General features: G+C 41.2%; 1 protein-coding gene across 1 annotated transcript; it reads right to left on the reverse strand.

The window, feature by feature from the left end:
• Positions 1 to 5,329: 5,329 nt before the first annotated feature.
• LOC100883161 (uncharacterized) lies at positions 5,330 to 6,658 on the reverse strand. Its single transcript, XM_003699702.2, has one exon. It carries the CDS (start codon positions 6,656 to 6,658, stop codon positions 5,330 to 5,332), a length of 1,329 nt encoding a protein of 442 aa, XP_003699750.1.
• Positions 6,659 to 15,833: the final 9,175 nt, after the last annotated feature.

Consider the following 15,833-nt stretch of genomic DNA (forward strand, 5'->3'; position numbering starts at 1 on the left):
TACTGTCTCGCGACCGGACAGAAGGATTCAACAGTGTCCGCGATATGTTGGAATCCTTTTGGTTTTGTGCTCGACGTCGAGGAAATGTTCTTGTTTTATGAAGCTTGGGAAACGCGAGAAAAAACAGAACAGTTATTTCAACAATAATGTAGAATGCAATTCGATCGCTATTTTTCTATAAAATATTTGGTGAAATTTTGTGAGTGCGCGTGTGAGAAAGAGGACGCTCGGAGCATATGTCTTGGAAAAGTGCTGTTGTACGGTGAAAATCGTTTAGCGACGCCTGGTTGAGATCGAAACGGGGATGATCGTGAGACCGATGTAAGCTGCGTGTTCGCAGTCAAGTTACATAATCGCCGAAACGCCGTGGCTAATCGAGAATCGGGGCGATCGGGGACGCGGAGTCCATCTTTTTAGCCGGTACGGAGTCACGGAATGTTTGCGCTGAAAGTTGTTCAACTGTGAAAATATTCTTCAACATTGACTTAAATTTTAGTCTCATTTTTATATACGTCTGCCCATAATAAAATATCATGGAATGTTTGCATTGAAAGTCGCTCAAGAAAAAACTGTCAGCATATTCTTCAACATAATTATATTCAACACAGTTGATTTATATGTCAGTTTTATTTCTATAAATGTCTGCCTACAATAAAATGTTCATTTTTCACAGTTTATCGTTTGCATTATCAAGTTCGACTTTTACAGCAAAATTCGTGCTTTCAAATTATTTTCAATGTGAATTTGATTTATAGTCCTCGAAAGTATAATCTTACTGATGCATATCATCTTCTGTATCGACTGATCGATTCAGTCTATAGCATGACAATTTAAATAATTGAAAATAGTGGAAGGCCAATGATCGACAAGTAGCAACGTGTCGAAGACATGACTCGTCTGTCGAGAATCGGCAAACCGAGGACTTAATGTCTTGGAACGGACGCCATATTAGCATATCCGCGTCCAATCGTGGTCCACGTGGCAAGGGCGCCGTGTCGAATCGGCCCGTAGCTATGACATTGTCATTATTTCACTGACAGAACAAGCATGCGCGCGATTCTCCACGGAGAGAAGTATCGCTAACAAGGGTGGGAAGAACGAGTGTCGTCTGATCGAGGTCAAAGAGGGGATAGATGACCGATGCTTCTTTTAAATCGAACCACCGAGCATAATGTTTTCAAATCTCTTTCCTGTGTCAAAAAAAAATTAGCCAACTTTGGTATACAGATATTTTGCTCAGAATCTTAGGGGTCGTAGGATCTTAAGAAATTGTGGGAAGAATCATAGTGATGATTTTTAGGATCGCGGTTTAGATCGTGGTTTAGGATCAAGTCGTGGTGTAAATTGAAGGATAGTGAAATTTTTGTAAAGACTGGTTTTTAAGGGAAAATGGATTCTAGTAGAATCGGGGGAGATCTGGTGCATCCTTGATATTCTATATGAATGTTATTCAACCTGGAATAGTCTTAAAGTCTCAAATCCATAATTCGAAGGATTCTAATAAAATTTGAGGGACACTAGTTAAAGCTAAGAGGGATGCTAGTGGAACTCGAGGGAGACCTGGTGCATACTTGACATCCCATATGACTGCTATTCAACCTTGAATAGCCTTAAAGTCTCAAATCCATAATTCGAAGGACCGTACTAAAATTTGAGGGGCACTAGTCAAAACTGAGAGGGATGCTAGTGGAACTTGAGGGAGACCTACTACATACTTGACATCCCATATGACTGCTATTCAACCTTGAATAGTCTTAAAGTCTCAAACCCATAATTCGAAGGATCCCACCAAAATTTGAGAAGCCCCAGTTAAATTTGACAAGAATTCTAATGGAACTCTTAGGAGACCTAATGTCTCCTTGACATCCTATAGGACTGCGATACAACCTTGAATAACCTTAAACTCTCAAACTCCTAATTCGAAGGATCCTACTAAAATCTGACAGACACCAGTTAAATTTCACGAGGATTCTAATGTAACTCTTAGAAGACCTCTACATACTTGACATCCCATACGACTACTATTCACCCATGTACAGTCTTAAAGTCTCAATTTAACAATAAAGTCTCGAACCCGTAATTCTAAGGATCCTAAAATCTCGAGACTAGTTAAACCGAGACTACTTTAAAGGAGATCGAAGAACGAAAAGAATGATGTGATCATAAGGTCCTCGAATAGCCAGCTTCAGAAGAGAGATAATAGAGGAGTACAGGAAGCGAGATTTACTCGTTAAAAGGAAGAAGAGAGAAGAAGGCAAACGATAGGGGATGATGGGAATTTCTGTGGGGGTGGGGTTCTTCCTAGTTTTATAAGGGATACAACTACTCTCGAGGCTGTGGCTGCTTCGTGTTATTTATCTTTATGGACCTCGGGCAGAGGGTAAGTACACTTACACTGACGGTTCAGAGAGGGAGGTTAAGGGGCGAAGTTAAGCCGAAACGAGGGCGGTAAGAGATTGTTTGTCGTATTGGCTGCGGTTTCGACGGGCTTAACGTTACTCGTTTAGGGGATTTCTCTGCTTTTTTTCTACAAGGATTCGATACCTCTTCAGATACTCTTCGGAGTTCAGTGCTCAACAAGTTTGTTCTTCTGTGTGATTTTATTGATGACAAAAGACTAAAGCAATTTTACTGTAAATATAGTTACTTGCGTTACTGTAAGTATAATTATATTAATTGATAATTAACATGTTAATAATCCAAACTTAGAACTCACAGACGAACGAGGAACAAATGAAAGGAAACCTAACGTAAGGTGGAAGTAAATGAGGTTAACATACAAGCTTCACGGATACTCTTTTATTTATTAACAACGATATTCCGAGTGCATACAGTGCATATGTACAGAGTGATATTTACATCGAATCGATATAACGTGACATGGTAAATCTTACAAAATGAAACAGAACATCCGATTACTCTTAAGTCTAAGATGATGATGAATCATTTACATTCGAATTACATCGTGCACATTAGAACTAGTGAACCCGTTATTTTATAACGAGGAATTCGTGCGGACTATACGAGAACATTTCTCTTTAAAATTGAGACTATCTTCCAGCGAATATATACACACTACTATAAATTATTGCTGTACAGAATACTGTAGTATTTTATCTTATCGTACGATTTTCTCTCGTTGCAGTTCCCTTTGAATCTCTACTGTTAACGTTTATTAACATCGCATATAAATTTCATAAATTCCATTTCTTTCACAGGCTTTCAAATAAAATTAAAAAAATTTTTAAACAAAATTTTAGAAGCTTTATATTTTTTAATCAAAGGCCGCATTTATTTTTAATAAATTAGTAAAGTTATTAACGACGCTGAGCTGTTGTAAACTTGAACAGAAAGCATGTAACAGTGTGTCGAAATAAGCAAACGTTAAAACAGGAAGTGGCGATAAGTCAAGCAATTCCGTGCAATATTAAGCCACTCTGCTTGGCCAGGTTAACCCTATGTTAAGCCGTACGTCGACAGAGTAGCGGGGGTGCGGAGTCAGGGGACGGCTCGGAGGTCGCGTGTATTTAAAACGCGAATGCGCGCCAGCCGATTCACTGTTTGAAGTTAAATGGAGTGTAAATGGCAGATAACAAACCGGCACTGTTTCCGATTACGGCATTCATTGTTTCCTACCATTATGCGCGCTCCGACGGTTTGTGTGTTAGCCGTGGTACGGTTTACGATCTATTTATTGCCACTCCCACCCCCGTGCCACCCCTTACCGCACGAACGAACGCAGCTTACATCCCTGCTACTACGATTTTAACCCCACCTGAATCTTTACCCCTTCACCTGTTCACCGATTTTTTTTTTTGTGGAACTGTTTAACTATTAACTGGAGTTTTGCTGAAAAAATTTTGTATACTTTGATCGTAGTTAAAACATGTTGAAATCCTTGTAATATATTAACCTCTTCCTGTGCCATTTATTTATCAGATACGTCAGTCAAGACTATTCAGGACTATAACATTAAAACGAACAAAGAAAATTGAAGTATTGTGAATATTTTATATTTAAGGATCCTTGATAATGTAACTTATAGATAAATTTCAAGTTGAAGAGTGTTCAAAATTTAAGTAAGGTTTGTCACATTTAACCTGTTAACCGGGCGAGACATATAAATACGACAAACGTAAACAATAGCGTGTACGGGTAGGACATGTAAATACGTCCTTAAAATAATTGCGCCCTGGAACGAGTGGGACGTATAGTTTCGTACAACAAAGGTATTAGTCATCGATACATGTTTCGACAAGAATTTAAGACACGAAGAATTTCGCTATTGAGAGTGGTGGACATGTTCTAAGTAAAAAAAAAATAATATTATGAAAGTACGTTCTAGTGAAAGAGTTCGCGTCCGTTGTATGCTGCGTAATTAAAAAGGGAATTCCCCAAGTGCGTCACGAGTGAGACTCGACAAAGCACGGGAAGAGATTAATAATTTATGGTAGTGTTCTTGGAAGAATTTATAGAATGTGTGTATCATGGTTATTGATATAAAACTTGATAGAAATGAATTTTTAAATTATAGAATCTTGCAGTGAGATTCAAAGGACACTCAACGCCTAAAGCTATTAATTACTGATTAGTCGAATTATTTACAAATTTGTCCTACCTAATATTGACTAGAGAGGGAATATTACCTTATCGAGATAAGGTTCTCCTAGTTTAAAGCTTACAGCGATTACGTTATCGTACACGTATACCAGGTAAATGTTGATTAATTTCGTTAATAGGTTAACTTTGAACGCCACGCAACTCATATTAGACGCAGAAATTCTGAAAAAATCTGACATTCAACAATGTATATTTTACTAGAAGTTGGAACTAAAGATCGACGTCTTCAAGGACTAAAATTAATCTAATAAAATAACAGTTTAAATAACGTGGCGTTCAAAATGTTAAAAAGAGACGTGACATTCAGTAACAAGGAATTAGCGATAGAGTAATGATTGTTATCACATACTACGTTTAAGATTGCATAAAAAAATTGGAAGAGCGTGTTCTAGTTTGATGCACTTCATTCTAGTCAACCATGAAATTTAAAAGAGATTTAACCCTTGAACGGCAGCGAAATTAAAGAAATTTTTGTACGTTCAATAATTTGTCTAATAATTACAGCTCTTATTATATTGCCCCGCGTATCACCGACCACGCGTTTACCACACCGCGTTATAAACAAACAATCTAAGTGTCTACCGTACAAGGGTCAATTCTGAGAATTCATTCACAACTATTTCAACCTCTCATTCAAATCCCAAATTTTCAATCATTCGAAAGAATAGCTACTGCTAAGTACCGGATCCTCCGTGGACGATTTCCGTCGTCACTTGCTGTGAACCGTAGTGGCCCGTCTCTTCACTTCGACCTGATCCACAATAGCGTCGCTCTCCTTGTCCTGATGAGCGGTCATGTGCCTGGTGAGATGATGTCTCTCCCTAAAGCTCTCGTCGCAGACCGGACACCTGAGCTTCTCCTCTCGTCTTCTCCTAGCAGCCTCTCCGCTGTTCTCGTTCTTATGATGCGACCTCATGTGGTACACCAAATCGGACGTCATCCTGAAGGACAGGTTACACTTGGCGCACACGTTCTGCGCAGGTAGCGTCAGAGCAGCGAACGAAGGCGGAAGAAGACCGGCCACACCTGCCGCCGTCGCTAAAAATCTGGGTCTGGTGAGTGCCTCGGCCATCGGCGGAAATACGGAGATAGGGTTGTAAGGGAGGTTAGGGTAAACCGGAGGAATGTCGGGTCGGAAGGTGGGCATCTTAGGGCTGGGTACTTTGGGCGGTTGAGCGATCTGGGGTATCTTGAGGTTCTCCAGTAAGCCTGGTTGACTTTCAGGATTGACCAGAAATGGGTACGCCATTTTGGCGGGAAACGGAGCGTACTTGTAGCCGCCGGTGGCAGCCAGAGGAACTACGGGTGGACTGACGCTGCTCTGGTAGCTGGTGCGGTCGTCGGGTGATATGGACGACCTGGGTGAGGTTTGACCGTCGTCGCTGAAGCCGTTTCGTTGACCCGTCAGGGCCACTTTCGTGAAGGCGCTGCGAGACTCGTGTCTGTCCGTCTGACACGGAATAGCGGTGTCGTAGACCTTGTTGCAAGCTAGACTTGGCTCCATAGCATCTGGACAGGTGGCCAATATCGCCTGATGAGGTCCAAACGTCGGAGGACTGGGTGACTTCTGCAGACGACTGCCAGTGACGTATCTCCTGACGTCGTTCTCCGGCGACAGACACGGCAGAGTGGGTGTCAGGGTCCTCGGCGAGATGTACGGGGGACTAAGTGAATTTTCTGTACAGTGCAGCATCCTCCTTCTGTCCGACGCTCCGGCGTCACTATCATAGTTCTTGATGGTCAGATTCTGAGGCAGCCTGTCGGAGTCCAGGACGCTCTCCGTTACATCTTCCCGAGGCTGCTTCCGATTGGTTACCATCCTCATCTTCTCGTTCTGACGCCGAGCCAGGTTCTCATCCGGGGCAACCAGGAAGGCCACGTCGAAGGATCGTTTACTGGCGCGTTGAAGAGGATAAGAGGCATCGGTGGTGACGTCGCTGATGGACGGAGGGGTGGACGAGGTTAGCGCCGTCGTGGCCGTCGTGGACGTCGCGGGGGCGGCACGGTCGATGCCACCCGTGCGATCTTCCATTGTCATCCTGCTCGTTCCGGATGATCGACCTGTGACAATGAAGGCTGCTGGTCAATTTAACCGGCTTCACGGGTAATGATGGATCGCGCCAGGACACTCGGACCAGGTGTTAGAACTGTTTCTACCAGGGGGAATTCGGGTCAATGAGACGGGGTAGGTGTATTTGAAATAAGCGGGTGGAGATTGAATTCCGAGGTAAATTTATACAACGCGTTTACTGATAGATGAAAATAGATCTGTATGACAGCGTATTCACACTTTAAGACCTGTTTTTTTTTCACAATTAAAAGAAGATATTTGTATGACAAATTTTAGACTGATGTTACAGTATAGTAATATCATTAGCTAGTTATAATATGTGCAGCAGTATGTATATTACAGTTATAATAAGTATGTATATTGTTGAAAAAATGAGTTGTGTTATACGTTTCTGAATTTAAAACAAAATGTCGGACATGTTATAATGTAATTTCTGAGACGAGCGAATGAAAGTAGTTGCCATACGTTTATGTGGAAGAAGAGTTTATGGTAATTTAACTTTCACTTAACCAGAGTACTGTACTATAAAGTACTGTGTACTATACATTGGACAGAGTGCCTGACATAACCTAACTTCACCTATTCATCATAGGTTTGAATCACAATAATCACTCATCATTTATAGTGTAGTCATCTATAGTGACACAATAGAATTGTAACGAACTACAGTCATGGAACTTAGTTATCTAAAGTGATCAAAGAAACTTGTGAAACAAGTAACCATAGTAACCACTGTGTTATTTGACTTGTAACTTTGATATTGAAGGAATGTAATGACAGCACCAAAGCTTATGAGCTAGCTGTACGATTATAGGAGTTGTAAGTTGACAATTAGAGTTGAAACAATTTGGAGTAGTATCTGATTATCGAATGACGACGGTCATAAAGTAACATTCAAGCTGTCAATTTAAAATCGAAATCAAGTACGTCAAGGAGCTTGTATTCCAAATTACCTTACGACACAATTTTCCTCTTTGACAAACCATACTTCAACTAACTTGACAGTCATAGCTAAGTGTCAGATGAAAATCCTTAATAACTAAAAATTTTTAATTTCTGCTTACCGGACCACGCGTCCACCGGAGAATCCTCTTCTCAGTCTCGCCTCCGGGTGATTCACCCCCTTGTACAATTGTTCCCCGTTCTAAGACGTTCACACTTCCATATCATATTCATTCCAACAACAAAACATCAGTCGTCCACTGTTAGCACTGAATGAGCACAAGAGAACAAACGAGGGTACAGCGTGTATCGGCGGACCACGTTAAAATGAGGGAACCGAACGCGCATCCCCTGTATTTAGGGGTAGAATCTCGTTCGAGGGTAGCTCGTGGTGGCGGGTGGAGGCGCGACGAGGGTGGGCACCGTCCAATGGCAACGTTCCCAGGGTTAGACGAGGGTGGAGCGTACGAACGGGGTGAACATATTCGGTCGTCGGGACGCGTCTGCTAGTTCCATCCAGACCACGCCTACATATTTCAGGTTCGACACATGTGCCCAGGATCGTCTTTGTCGTCGACTCTTTCCTCTTCTGCCCTCGTCGCGTTGCGCCAACGCAGAAACTCCTGTCAGAGAGAGGGAGGTTTCGAAGGGTGGCGGGAGCCGTAGCTGTAATTCAGCCTGACAAACGATCTTGAATATTTTTAACGCCCGGGCTCTTTCTTTTTTTTATGCCCGACCTCCTGGATATTGGACGTTCGGCAGACTCGTCGAATCCGCTGATGGACCTTCAACGATTCCCGATTATCCTCCCAATGATCGTTCGCTGAAACGTTTTCCATTTCAAGGGAGTCTGTCTCTTTCCTTCCAAATATTCTGCACGTTGCTTACGAAACTGAAAAGTCCGTGATGTTTAATCCATTTATATTTATAGCTGCGGTCACGATTCTTTTTCTCTGAACATTTAGAATACCTGTTTTTATGTCTGCACTAATATTTTTTAAATTAGATTTACTGCTGTTTAAATTAAATTTATTCTAGTTTAAATTAGATACTCTAGTTGGAATGAGATTTATTCTAATTTGAATTAGAGATAGTGGTGTATGTAAATCTTAGTAAATGCATGATTAGTTAAATATTTTTATTTCAGAAGTTGATCTTTTGGAGACAAACTTTCAGTCTTTTGTATATCAATAATTTAAGATAAATTATGGTCTCTGATTTTCCAGGTCGATTTTCATCGAGATCTTGAAATTTAAGATCGAACAGTTATTTCAAGTTGGTCATCTTACGGGACATCTCTGGCAAAGAGAAATGGAGCGTATTAAATCGACCAAGCTGGACAGAAGGTACCAGCAGAGCCATGAGGGATCATCATTTTACGGATTATCTTCTTGACGAATTCTCCTCATTTCTCGCCAGTTCGATATCGTAATCCCTTCAAATGACATACAGCTGTTAGGAAGGCGTGTGATAAGGATGACTTTTTAAAAATCATTAAATTACTTAAGGCTCTAAAGCAAGTTTGACATTAACATTGCAGACGTTGATCAAATTTGATAAATTAATACATGTATAAAATTAAGAATACAAAAGCAAACAAGTCACATTTTATAAAGTAGAGTCACGTTGTTACACATTGAACTCAGACAAAAAGAAAATTAAATCAAGTTACGTTATTTGCATCGAATCGTTGCAGTATTACTCGGACCATCTGCAATTTCGGCCAATTAATACCATTTTGGTAAACCATCGCAAATACGTAAGTAAAAAAGTAAGGCAAGCAGAACAAATCTGGAATCATGGCACAGAAATGGTTTCTAATACACCGGTAAAAAAGCGAAGGAAAAAGTGGGCAGCTCGCAGAGCCAATAGGTGATCAATCATAAGCTGGTGATCCATTTTGCTGGGCATGTGAGAGCCGTCGAGTTCTTACGCGATTCCCGAGATTCCCGTGAACTCTATCGGGAACGCCTAGAGGTTAAAGGACATTAACTTCTTGATTGAGTCGGCAAAAAGTTGTAATGACTTTTCGATTCGGCTCACCGACCCCAATTCTCGATACAGAAGCGCAGCGCTATCAAACACCCCTGATTGCTACGTTCCGCAATTATTTAAGGAAGAAAATTAAAAAATACAACGGTGGATCAGATTCCCCTTGTAACGATAAATCGTTTAGCGGAGCAGACGATAGTCTAATCCTAATTCATGGTCGTAAAGTTGATGGAGTCGTTCGCGTAACGCGTGACACGCGTCTCGCTGCAGGACGTTTCTGTATCTTCTGGCTACCATTCGTGGATTATGAACCATATTTATTGCCGATCCCTGCACTCTAATTCTACTTTACTGGATGCTTACTACGTTCAATTATTTTCTTTACTTACAATTATTTTCTCACTGTTACTTTGTAATTGTGCTTTTATTTCTTATAATTTTAAGTTTCTTTTCGAACAGTCTTATAAGTTTTTTAATTTTTATTAAGCTTCTTGGATGATCTATAATTCATGCAAGAAAGAATATTCATCCACAGAATTGAACAGAAGATTCAATGATATATAATTTCTATAAGATCTATAATTTATATGTATAAGAAAGGATGTTCAACTACAGAAATGAGTAGAAGATTCATTCTAGAATGGACGATGTGAAGAAAGGGTTGATGACGATGTGAAGAAAAAACCACAGTCGTGAGAATCGTCTAAATTTCACTGGCATCTGTCCTTGTCCTGCAAATCGGGGAGAAAGCAGTCCTCAATTCGTCCAAGTTAAACGAGCAGAGGGTCGTAGTTCGATCGGCACGTGGCTGACACGCGTGAGCTGTTAACACTGACACCGTCCTAGGGCTGTTTGTATCAACCGAAGGGACACCTTGCAGCAACCATTATTAATTATTCTTCTCCTGAAAAATCGTATCATTTCTTCGGAAAATTGATTTAACTCCTCAGTGCATAATTTTAGAAAAAACATTTCAATTTCAAGTGACATAATTCCTACTTATACTAAAAATGTATTCAAAGAACCACAGTAGTAAAAGTAGATGCAAAATTGTGACTTCACCTATCATAAACTTGTTGAATTTGCTAATTGTAATTGTACACAAGAATGCTAATTGTGTAGAAGAATAATGAACTGAATTGTACAGAAGAATATTGTGTAAAGTGCTGTCTGACTAGCTCTACTAGTTCTAATTGCATCCGAGTAATCAAGTTCGACCACCCAATGTTTCACTTCCAAATTGACTCGAAAAGGGAATAGTTTGTAGCACTTTCCACGCGATATCTTTGAACGAATACTTTCCGCATGGCTGAAGCGTCGGGGAGCGAAACCGCTTCTGCTGAGTCTGTTCGGTGATAAATATGCAGCCGATGCAGTTGATGAGAGAAGGTCGTTTATCAATCACCCATTAACACGGACCTAGCGCGCCGTGCAGCTTTGCCGGCTCCGTCGAAAACCTGCTCGCTTCTGCCTCCATATTTCACGGAATCATCGTGATTCTCTTCCACTGTGCTTCCCAGGCGCAGTCGATTTTCCATTAAAATCCGACGTGCACATTGGTCGCATACACACCACTCTCGTGTCGAGGAAATATTCCACGGAGACACGTTCTGTGGGCCAATCGCTGCATCTCTTCGATATTGCCTCTTTAACTGACGCGAATTGGGGGTGGATTGTGCATTTAGCGAGGCGGGGACTTTTTTTTAATTTTAGTGTGATTTCTTAATAGGGAGGTTATAGAATTATATTCAATTATTAATTTAACTGTAGAGTATTTTCAATTGTAGAGTACTTTTACAGGAAACTATTCACATATGTGATGCAATATTCACATGTTAGTTAACACATGATATACAGCATGTGCGATTATAAAATATAGAAACACTGATATTCAGCTGACTGCAGTTGCTATGTTATATAAAACATGTTTGGTCTGTTTAATGCAACACTGAATGTTTTATTAAAAAAAATTTAATCATATACCTTCCGTATGTATTGATATGAGACCACTACAATTATTTACATCCACTACAATTAAACATCACGAACTACAGAACTACATCACGAACACAATTAGAAACTTCAAAGAAGAACCTCTCCTAGCTGATTCGAAAACTTTAAATCGAACGAACTTCAGAGTCCAGAGCTGAGACCTCAGCAAGGAAGTGGTTCACTTCTTGTATGCCCTCTGTAACTGTGTGACGTCCCGAGTCGCTGACAAATTGAACGTGTGATGAGTTCAGAGGATTCTTGAAATAACCCTGGGTGATGTACGCGATTCGCAAAGAAGGGAAAAGGTGTCGAGCAGAGATTTAGAGTTTACGGACGCTTGGGCAATTTCTTGACTCGTAACCGGGACCATGCATACCAAATGAGCCATCAAACCGAGTGTCTTAATTCCGTCCACTTTGCTATGCGTTTGCTAGCTACTAGATAGCATCATAGGTACTACTCTACGTTAGAGCAGCCGTTAATAACCTTATTGTTAATCTTATTGCTAACCTTATTAATAATATTTATTGTCCAGCAAAAATCTTTTTAAAACAATTTTTCATCGAGAAGTTCACATTTTGATCGCACTCATATTCAAGCTCGTGACCACCGTTAAGATCATCGTAGCATAACTCCGTGCCGGCTGGCTCTCATGCATATTCCTCCGGTTTAACAAACACTCCGTGGAGACGCGAGCAGGAGGAAGAGAGAAGAGTCGAGGCGGAAATACAGAGGAACAGAGGGAAGGAGACAGACAGAGGACCGGCACGCACTCCCAGGCATACGGGGTTGCTTTACGAGCGGACAACTAAGGTATGCTCCCGGTTTCGCCCCCTGCTCCTCCGGTATAATCGTGCTGTTCGTAACGTGGCCGGTGCTGCAACGGGCCAGAGATTTTATACCCTTGTTTCTCTGTCGGAGCCCGGTGCATCCACCGTGACCTCGAGTACGTCGCTGCCCTCTCAAAATACACGCTGCCGCGTAAACTTTCGGAACCTGGCCAGATACGGAGTGTCCGATCCTCCTCGCTTTTTCCTTCAAAACTTTTCTTCATCCAAAATTAAGAACACTGATTTTCAAGATAGAACTTACAAGATACTGATACAAGATAATCTGATACTGATACAAGATTTTCAAGATATAAAAGATAGTCAAAATGAGGTTCGTACAAGATGAGATGTCAAAGAGAGGATTGTTGCAATATCGTGACTGCTCATGGCAGAACAATTAAACAGAAAAATAATGAAACTACATAACATATGCTTGATCCCAACATACAAAGTCCTTATTCCGAGTACTCGAATCGTTATCAAAGTACTCGAGGAGCCCAGGTGTCCCCGTTGATTTGCTCGCGACTCGGGAATCAGGACTCGGACAAATTACACGCGGGACAGACTTAATCTAGCTTTGTTTCTCCTGGGAACATCGAAAGAGAATCAAAGTCACATCTGTGACGTCGAGAACTACGCCACGGTCGTCCTGGGTCTTTTCGCCTGCAAGATTGATGACGCTCTCCTCGCTTTCTCGCCACGTTTCTCGGTCTTCTGTTCTCTGCACGCCATCGTCGGTCGAAGCAGGAAGACGCGATTTCTTCGTGCAAATTAGACGTCTCCGCCTCAACGGAGCTAGCTGACAAATGTTCCTGTGACATTCGTCTTGGAACAATCTTTGTCACTTTCAGCGAACCCGAATCGTATTTCCGAGATTTGACGTAACGGATATGTAATACTATTCCGCTTTTGAACATTCAGGTTTATGAACATTTGTGAACATTCTGATTTTTGAACATTTTTGGACATTCAGATTTTTTATGAACATTTTTGAACATTCAGATTTATGAACATCTTTAAACATACAGATTTATGAACATTTTTGAACATTCAGATTCATGAATATTTTTGAACATTCAGATTTATGAACATTTTTGAACAGTCAAATTTATGAAGATTTTTGGACATTCAAATTTATGAACATTTTTGGACACTTACATTTTTTATGAACATTTTTAAACATACAGATTTATGAATATTTTTGAACATTCAGATTTATGAATATTTTTGAACATTCAGATTTATGAACATTTTTGAACGTTCAGATTTATGAACATTTTTGAACATTTATATTTATGAACATTTTTGAACATTCAGATCTATGAACATTTTTGAACATTCATATTTATGAACATTTTTGAACATTCAATTTGAAAGAATTTTTTAAGGTGTCCCTTAAGAAAATGAAATTTTGCAAGGATCGTAAGATCAGTATACGTCAACGTCAAATGTAAGGGAATTATAAGGTGGAAGTTTAAGAATCCTTCCAGTGTCGGTCGCGTTACCGATACGGTCTCAGTTGGCGCGTCAGGAAGCGAATCCTCGAAGAGGGAAGGCTCGAGGGTTCGCGACAGGGTCTGGGTGTCGTCCATCATTCGTTGGAACGACGAAACGCTCGGTAGGTTCGGGTTTTCAGAGCAGAGTAGATCTGCATAGCGAGTCGGCATCTCGGGACGAGCGAGCTAAGTGCGGGATTATGCAAAGCAGCGGCCATACAGTATAAAAATACGGAGCGACTCCGCGCCATCTTTTCCGGACCATTCTAATAACTCCCTCCCATCCACCTTTCTACGGTTCTCTACCTCCTCCGACCCTCGCTGGCTCTGTGCGGGCTACGAAGGGAAAATCTCGGAGCCGTGCACGCGGAACCCCTCTTCCAAGATTTTGCCAAATATTATCGTAAAACCGTCGACCAGACCGTGGCCCTTGGTATTTCTTGCCTTTATACGAATTACGTGATCCTTGATACCACCTTTCTTTCTTTATTTTGACGCTCTTCTGACGTTTCACGATTGTCCTATGTTTGCAGGTGCAGTGGAGTTTAAACAAAGTAAGTGAAGGTATTTTTTAAGTGACTAGAATTAAAACTGATAAGTGTTTATTAAGATTGGATTTTTGCAATGGTAAGATTGGAAGTGTTAGGTTGCAAAGGTTCTGTTAAGGATTCATTAAATCGGCGTTAAGCGAGGGTGCTCTTAAGAGCTCGTGATGCCAGTCACCTCGGTGATTAATGACCTATGGATATTTACGCGTGCCATTAATTTCTACCGTTCGATTGACCACTTCCCGTACACGTCACATCGTAATTCGTAAACATTCGACCCACGTACTTTAGCTAACTCGGAAGCTGCGAATACAGGGATACAGACATGCAGGAACTTTTGATATTTATCGTGTCTCTTCGTTAGCTAAGAGTCCTCCATCTTTGTTCCTCCGTCTTAGAATCTCTGAATCTCTGAATCTCTGTAGTTCATGTAAAGAACATGGACAAGTACGACAAGTAGTGTTATATTTCTTCTTTTACTCTTCTTTCTATTTGAGCAAAGTCTAACTAGCACACGATTGTACATACAGCAATGACATAGAAGATATACATCATAGAATATCCATCCTTGCACCAACTAACCAACCGGTTAGACCTGATAGCCATCACACAGATATCGATTCGAAGGTAAAATCCGCGGTACGTTTCGTGGCCGCTTAAATTCCGAAACTTCTCACCTAGGCAACTCACGTTTTCCGCTCGCGGGCGCGAGATAGCGGCGTCCGATAGCGGCTGGTTGGAAGTCGCATTAATTTCCCTCGACTCCCTTCCTGTGCCGCGAGAAAGGGGTGTATGGTTCCATCGTGGGCTGTCGGTGAGGTTGGTAACTGCACGCAGAAACGTTTCCCTGCCGGGCGTTTAGGTAAGGTATTCACGTAACACATAAGCAACCGCCACGCGCCCAGCCCACCGTGTGCACAGAGATAAGAGCCGATGGTGGCATCTTAGCTGGCACTTCGAATAGAATTAAATTCCCCGGAGCAACCGTGCCACCGAGTCGATATCGTTCTACGGATGATATCAACAAGAACGGAGCGGTGGAGGAAGGAAACTTCTGCGCCACGGGGTGGAAAACTCGCTCCAAATTTAAAGTTTGATGATATGAACGGGGTACGAACGATCAGTTACGTCTCTGTTAGAGTTCTGTACAAAAATATGTGCAATTATGTACATTTTGTGTGTTCAATTAATATTTTGTTATTATAGGGTTGCTGTATGGTCAACAAGGTTTATTATACACCTCTTGTAAAATTTAGTTTGAACATTAGTGAAGATGAAGGAAAAATAAGGAGCAAAGTATGAAGACACATGCCTGAATCATGACGATGAATACCTGAGTTAT

The sequence above is a fragment of the Megachile rotundata genome, chromosome 2 (genome assembly GCF_050947335.1).
Source record: "Megachile rotundata isolate GNS110a chromosome 2, iyMegRotu1, whole genome shotgun sequence".
Lineage (NCBI taxonomy): Eukaryota > Metazoa > Arthropoda > Insecta > Hymenoptera > Megachilidae > Megachile > Megachile rotundata.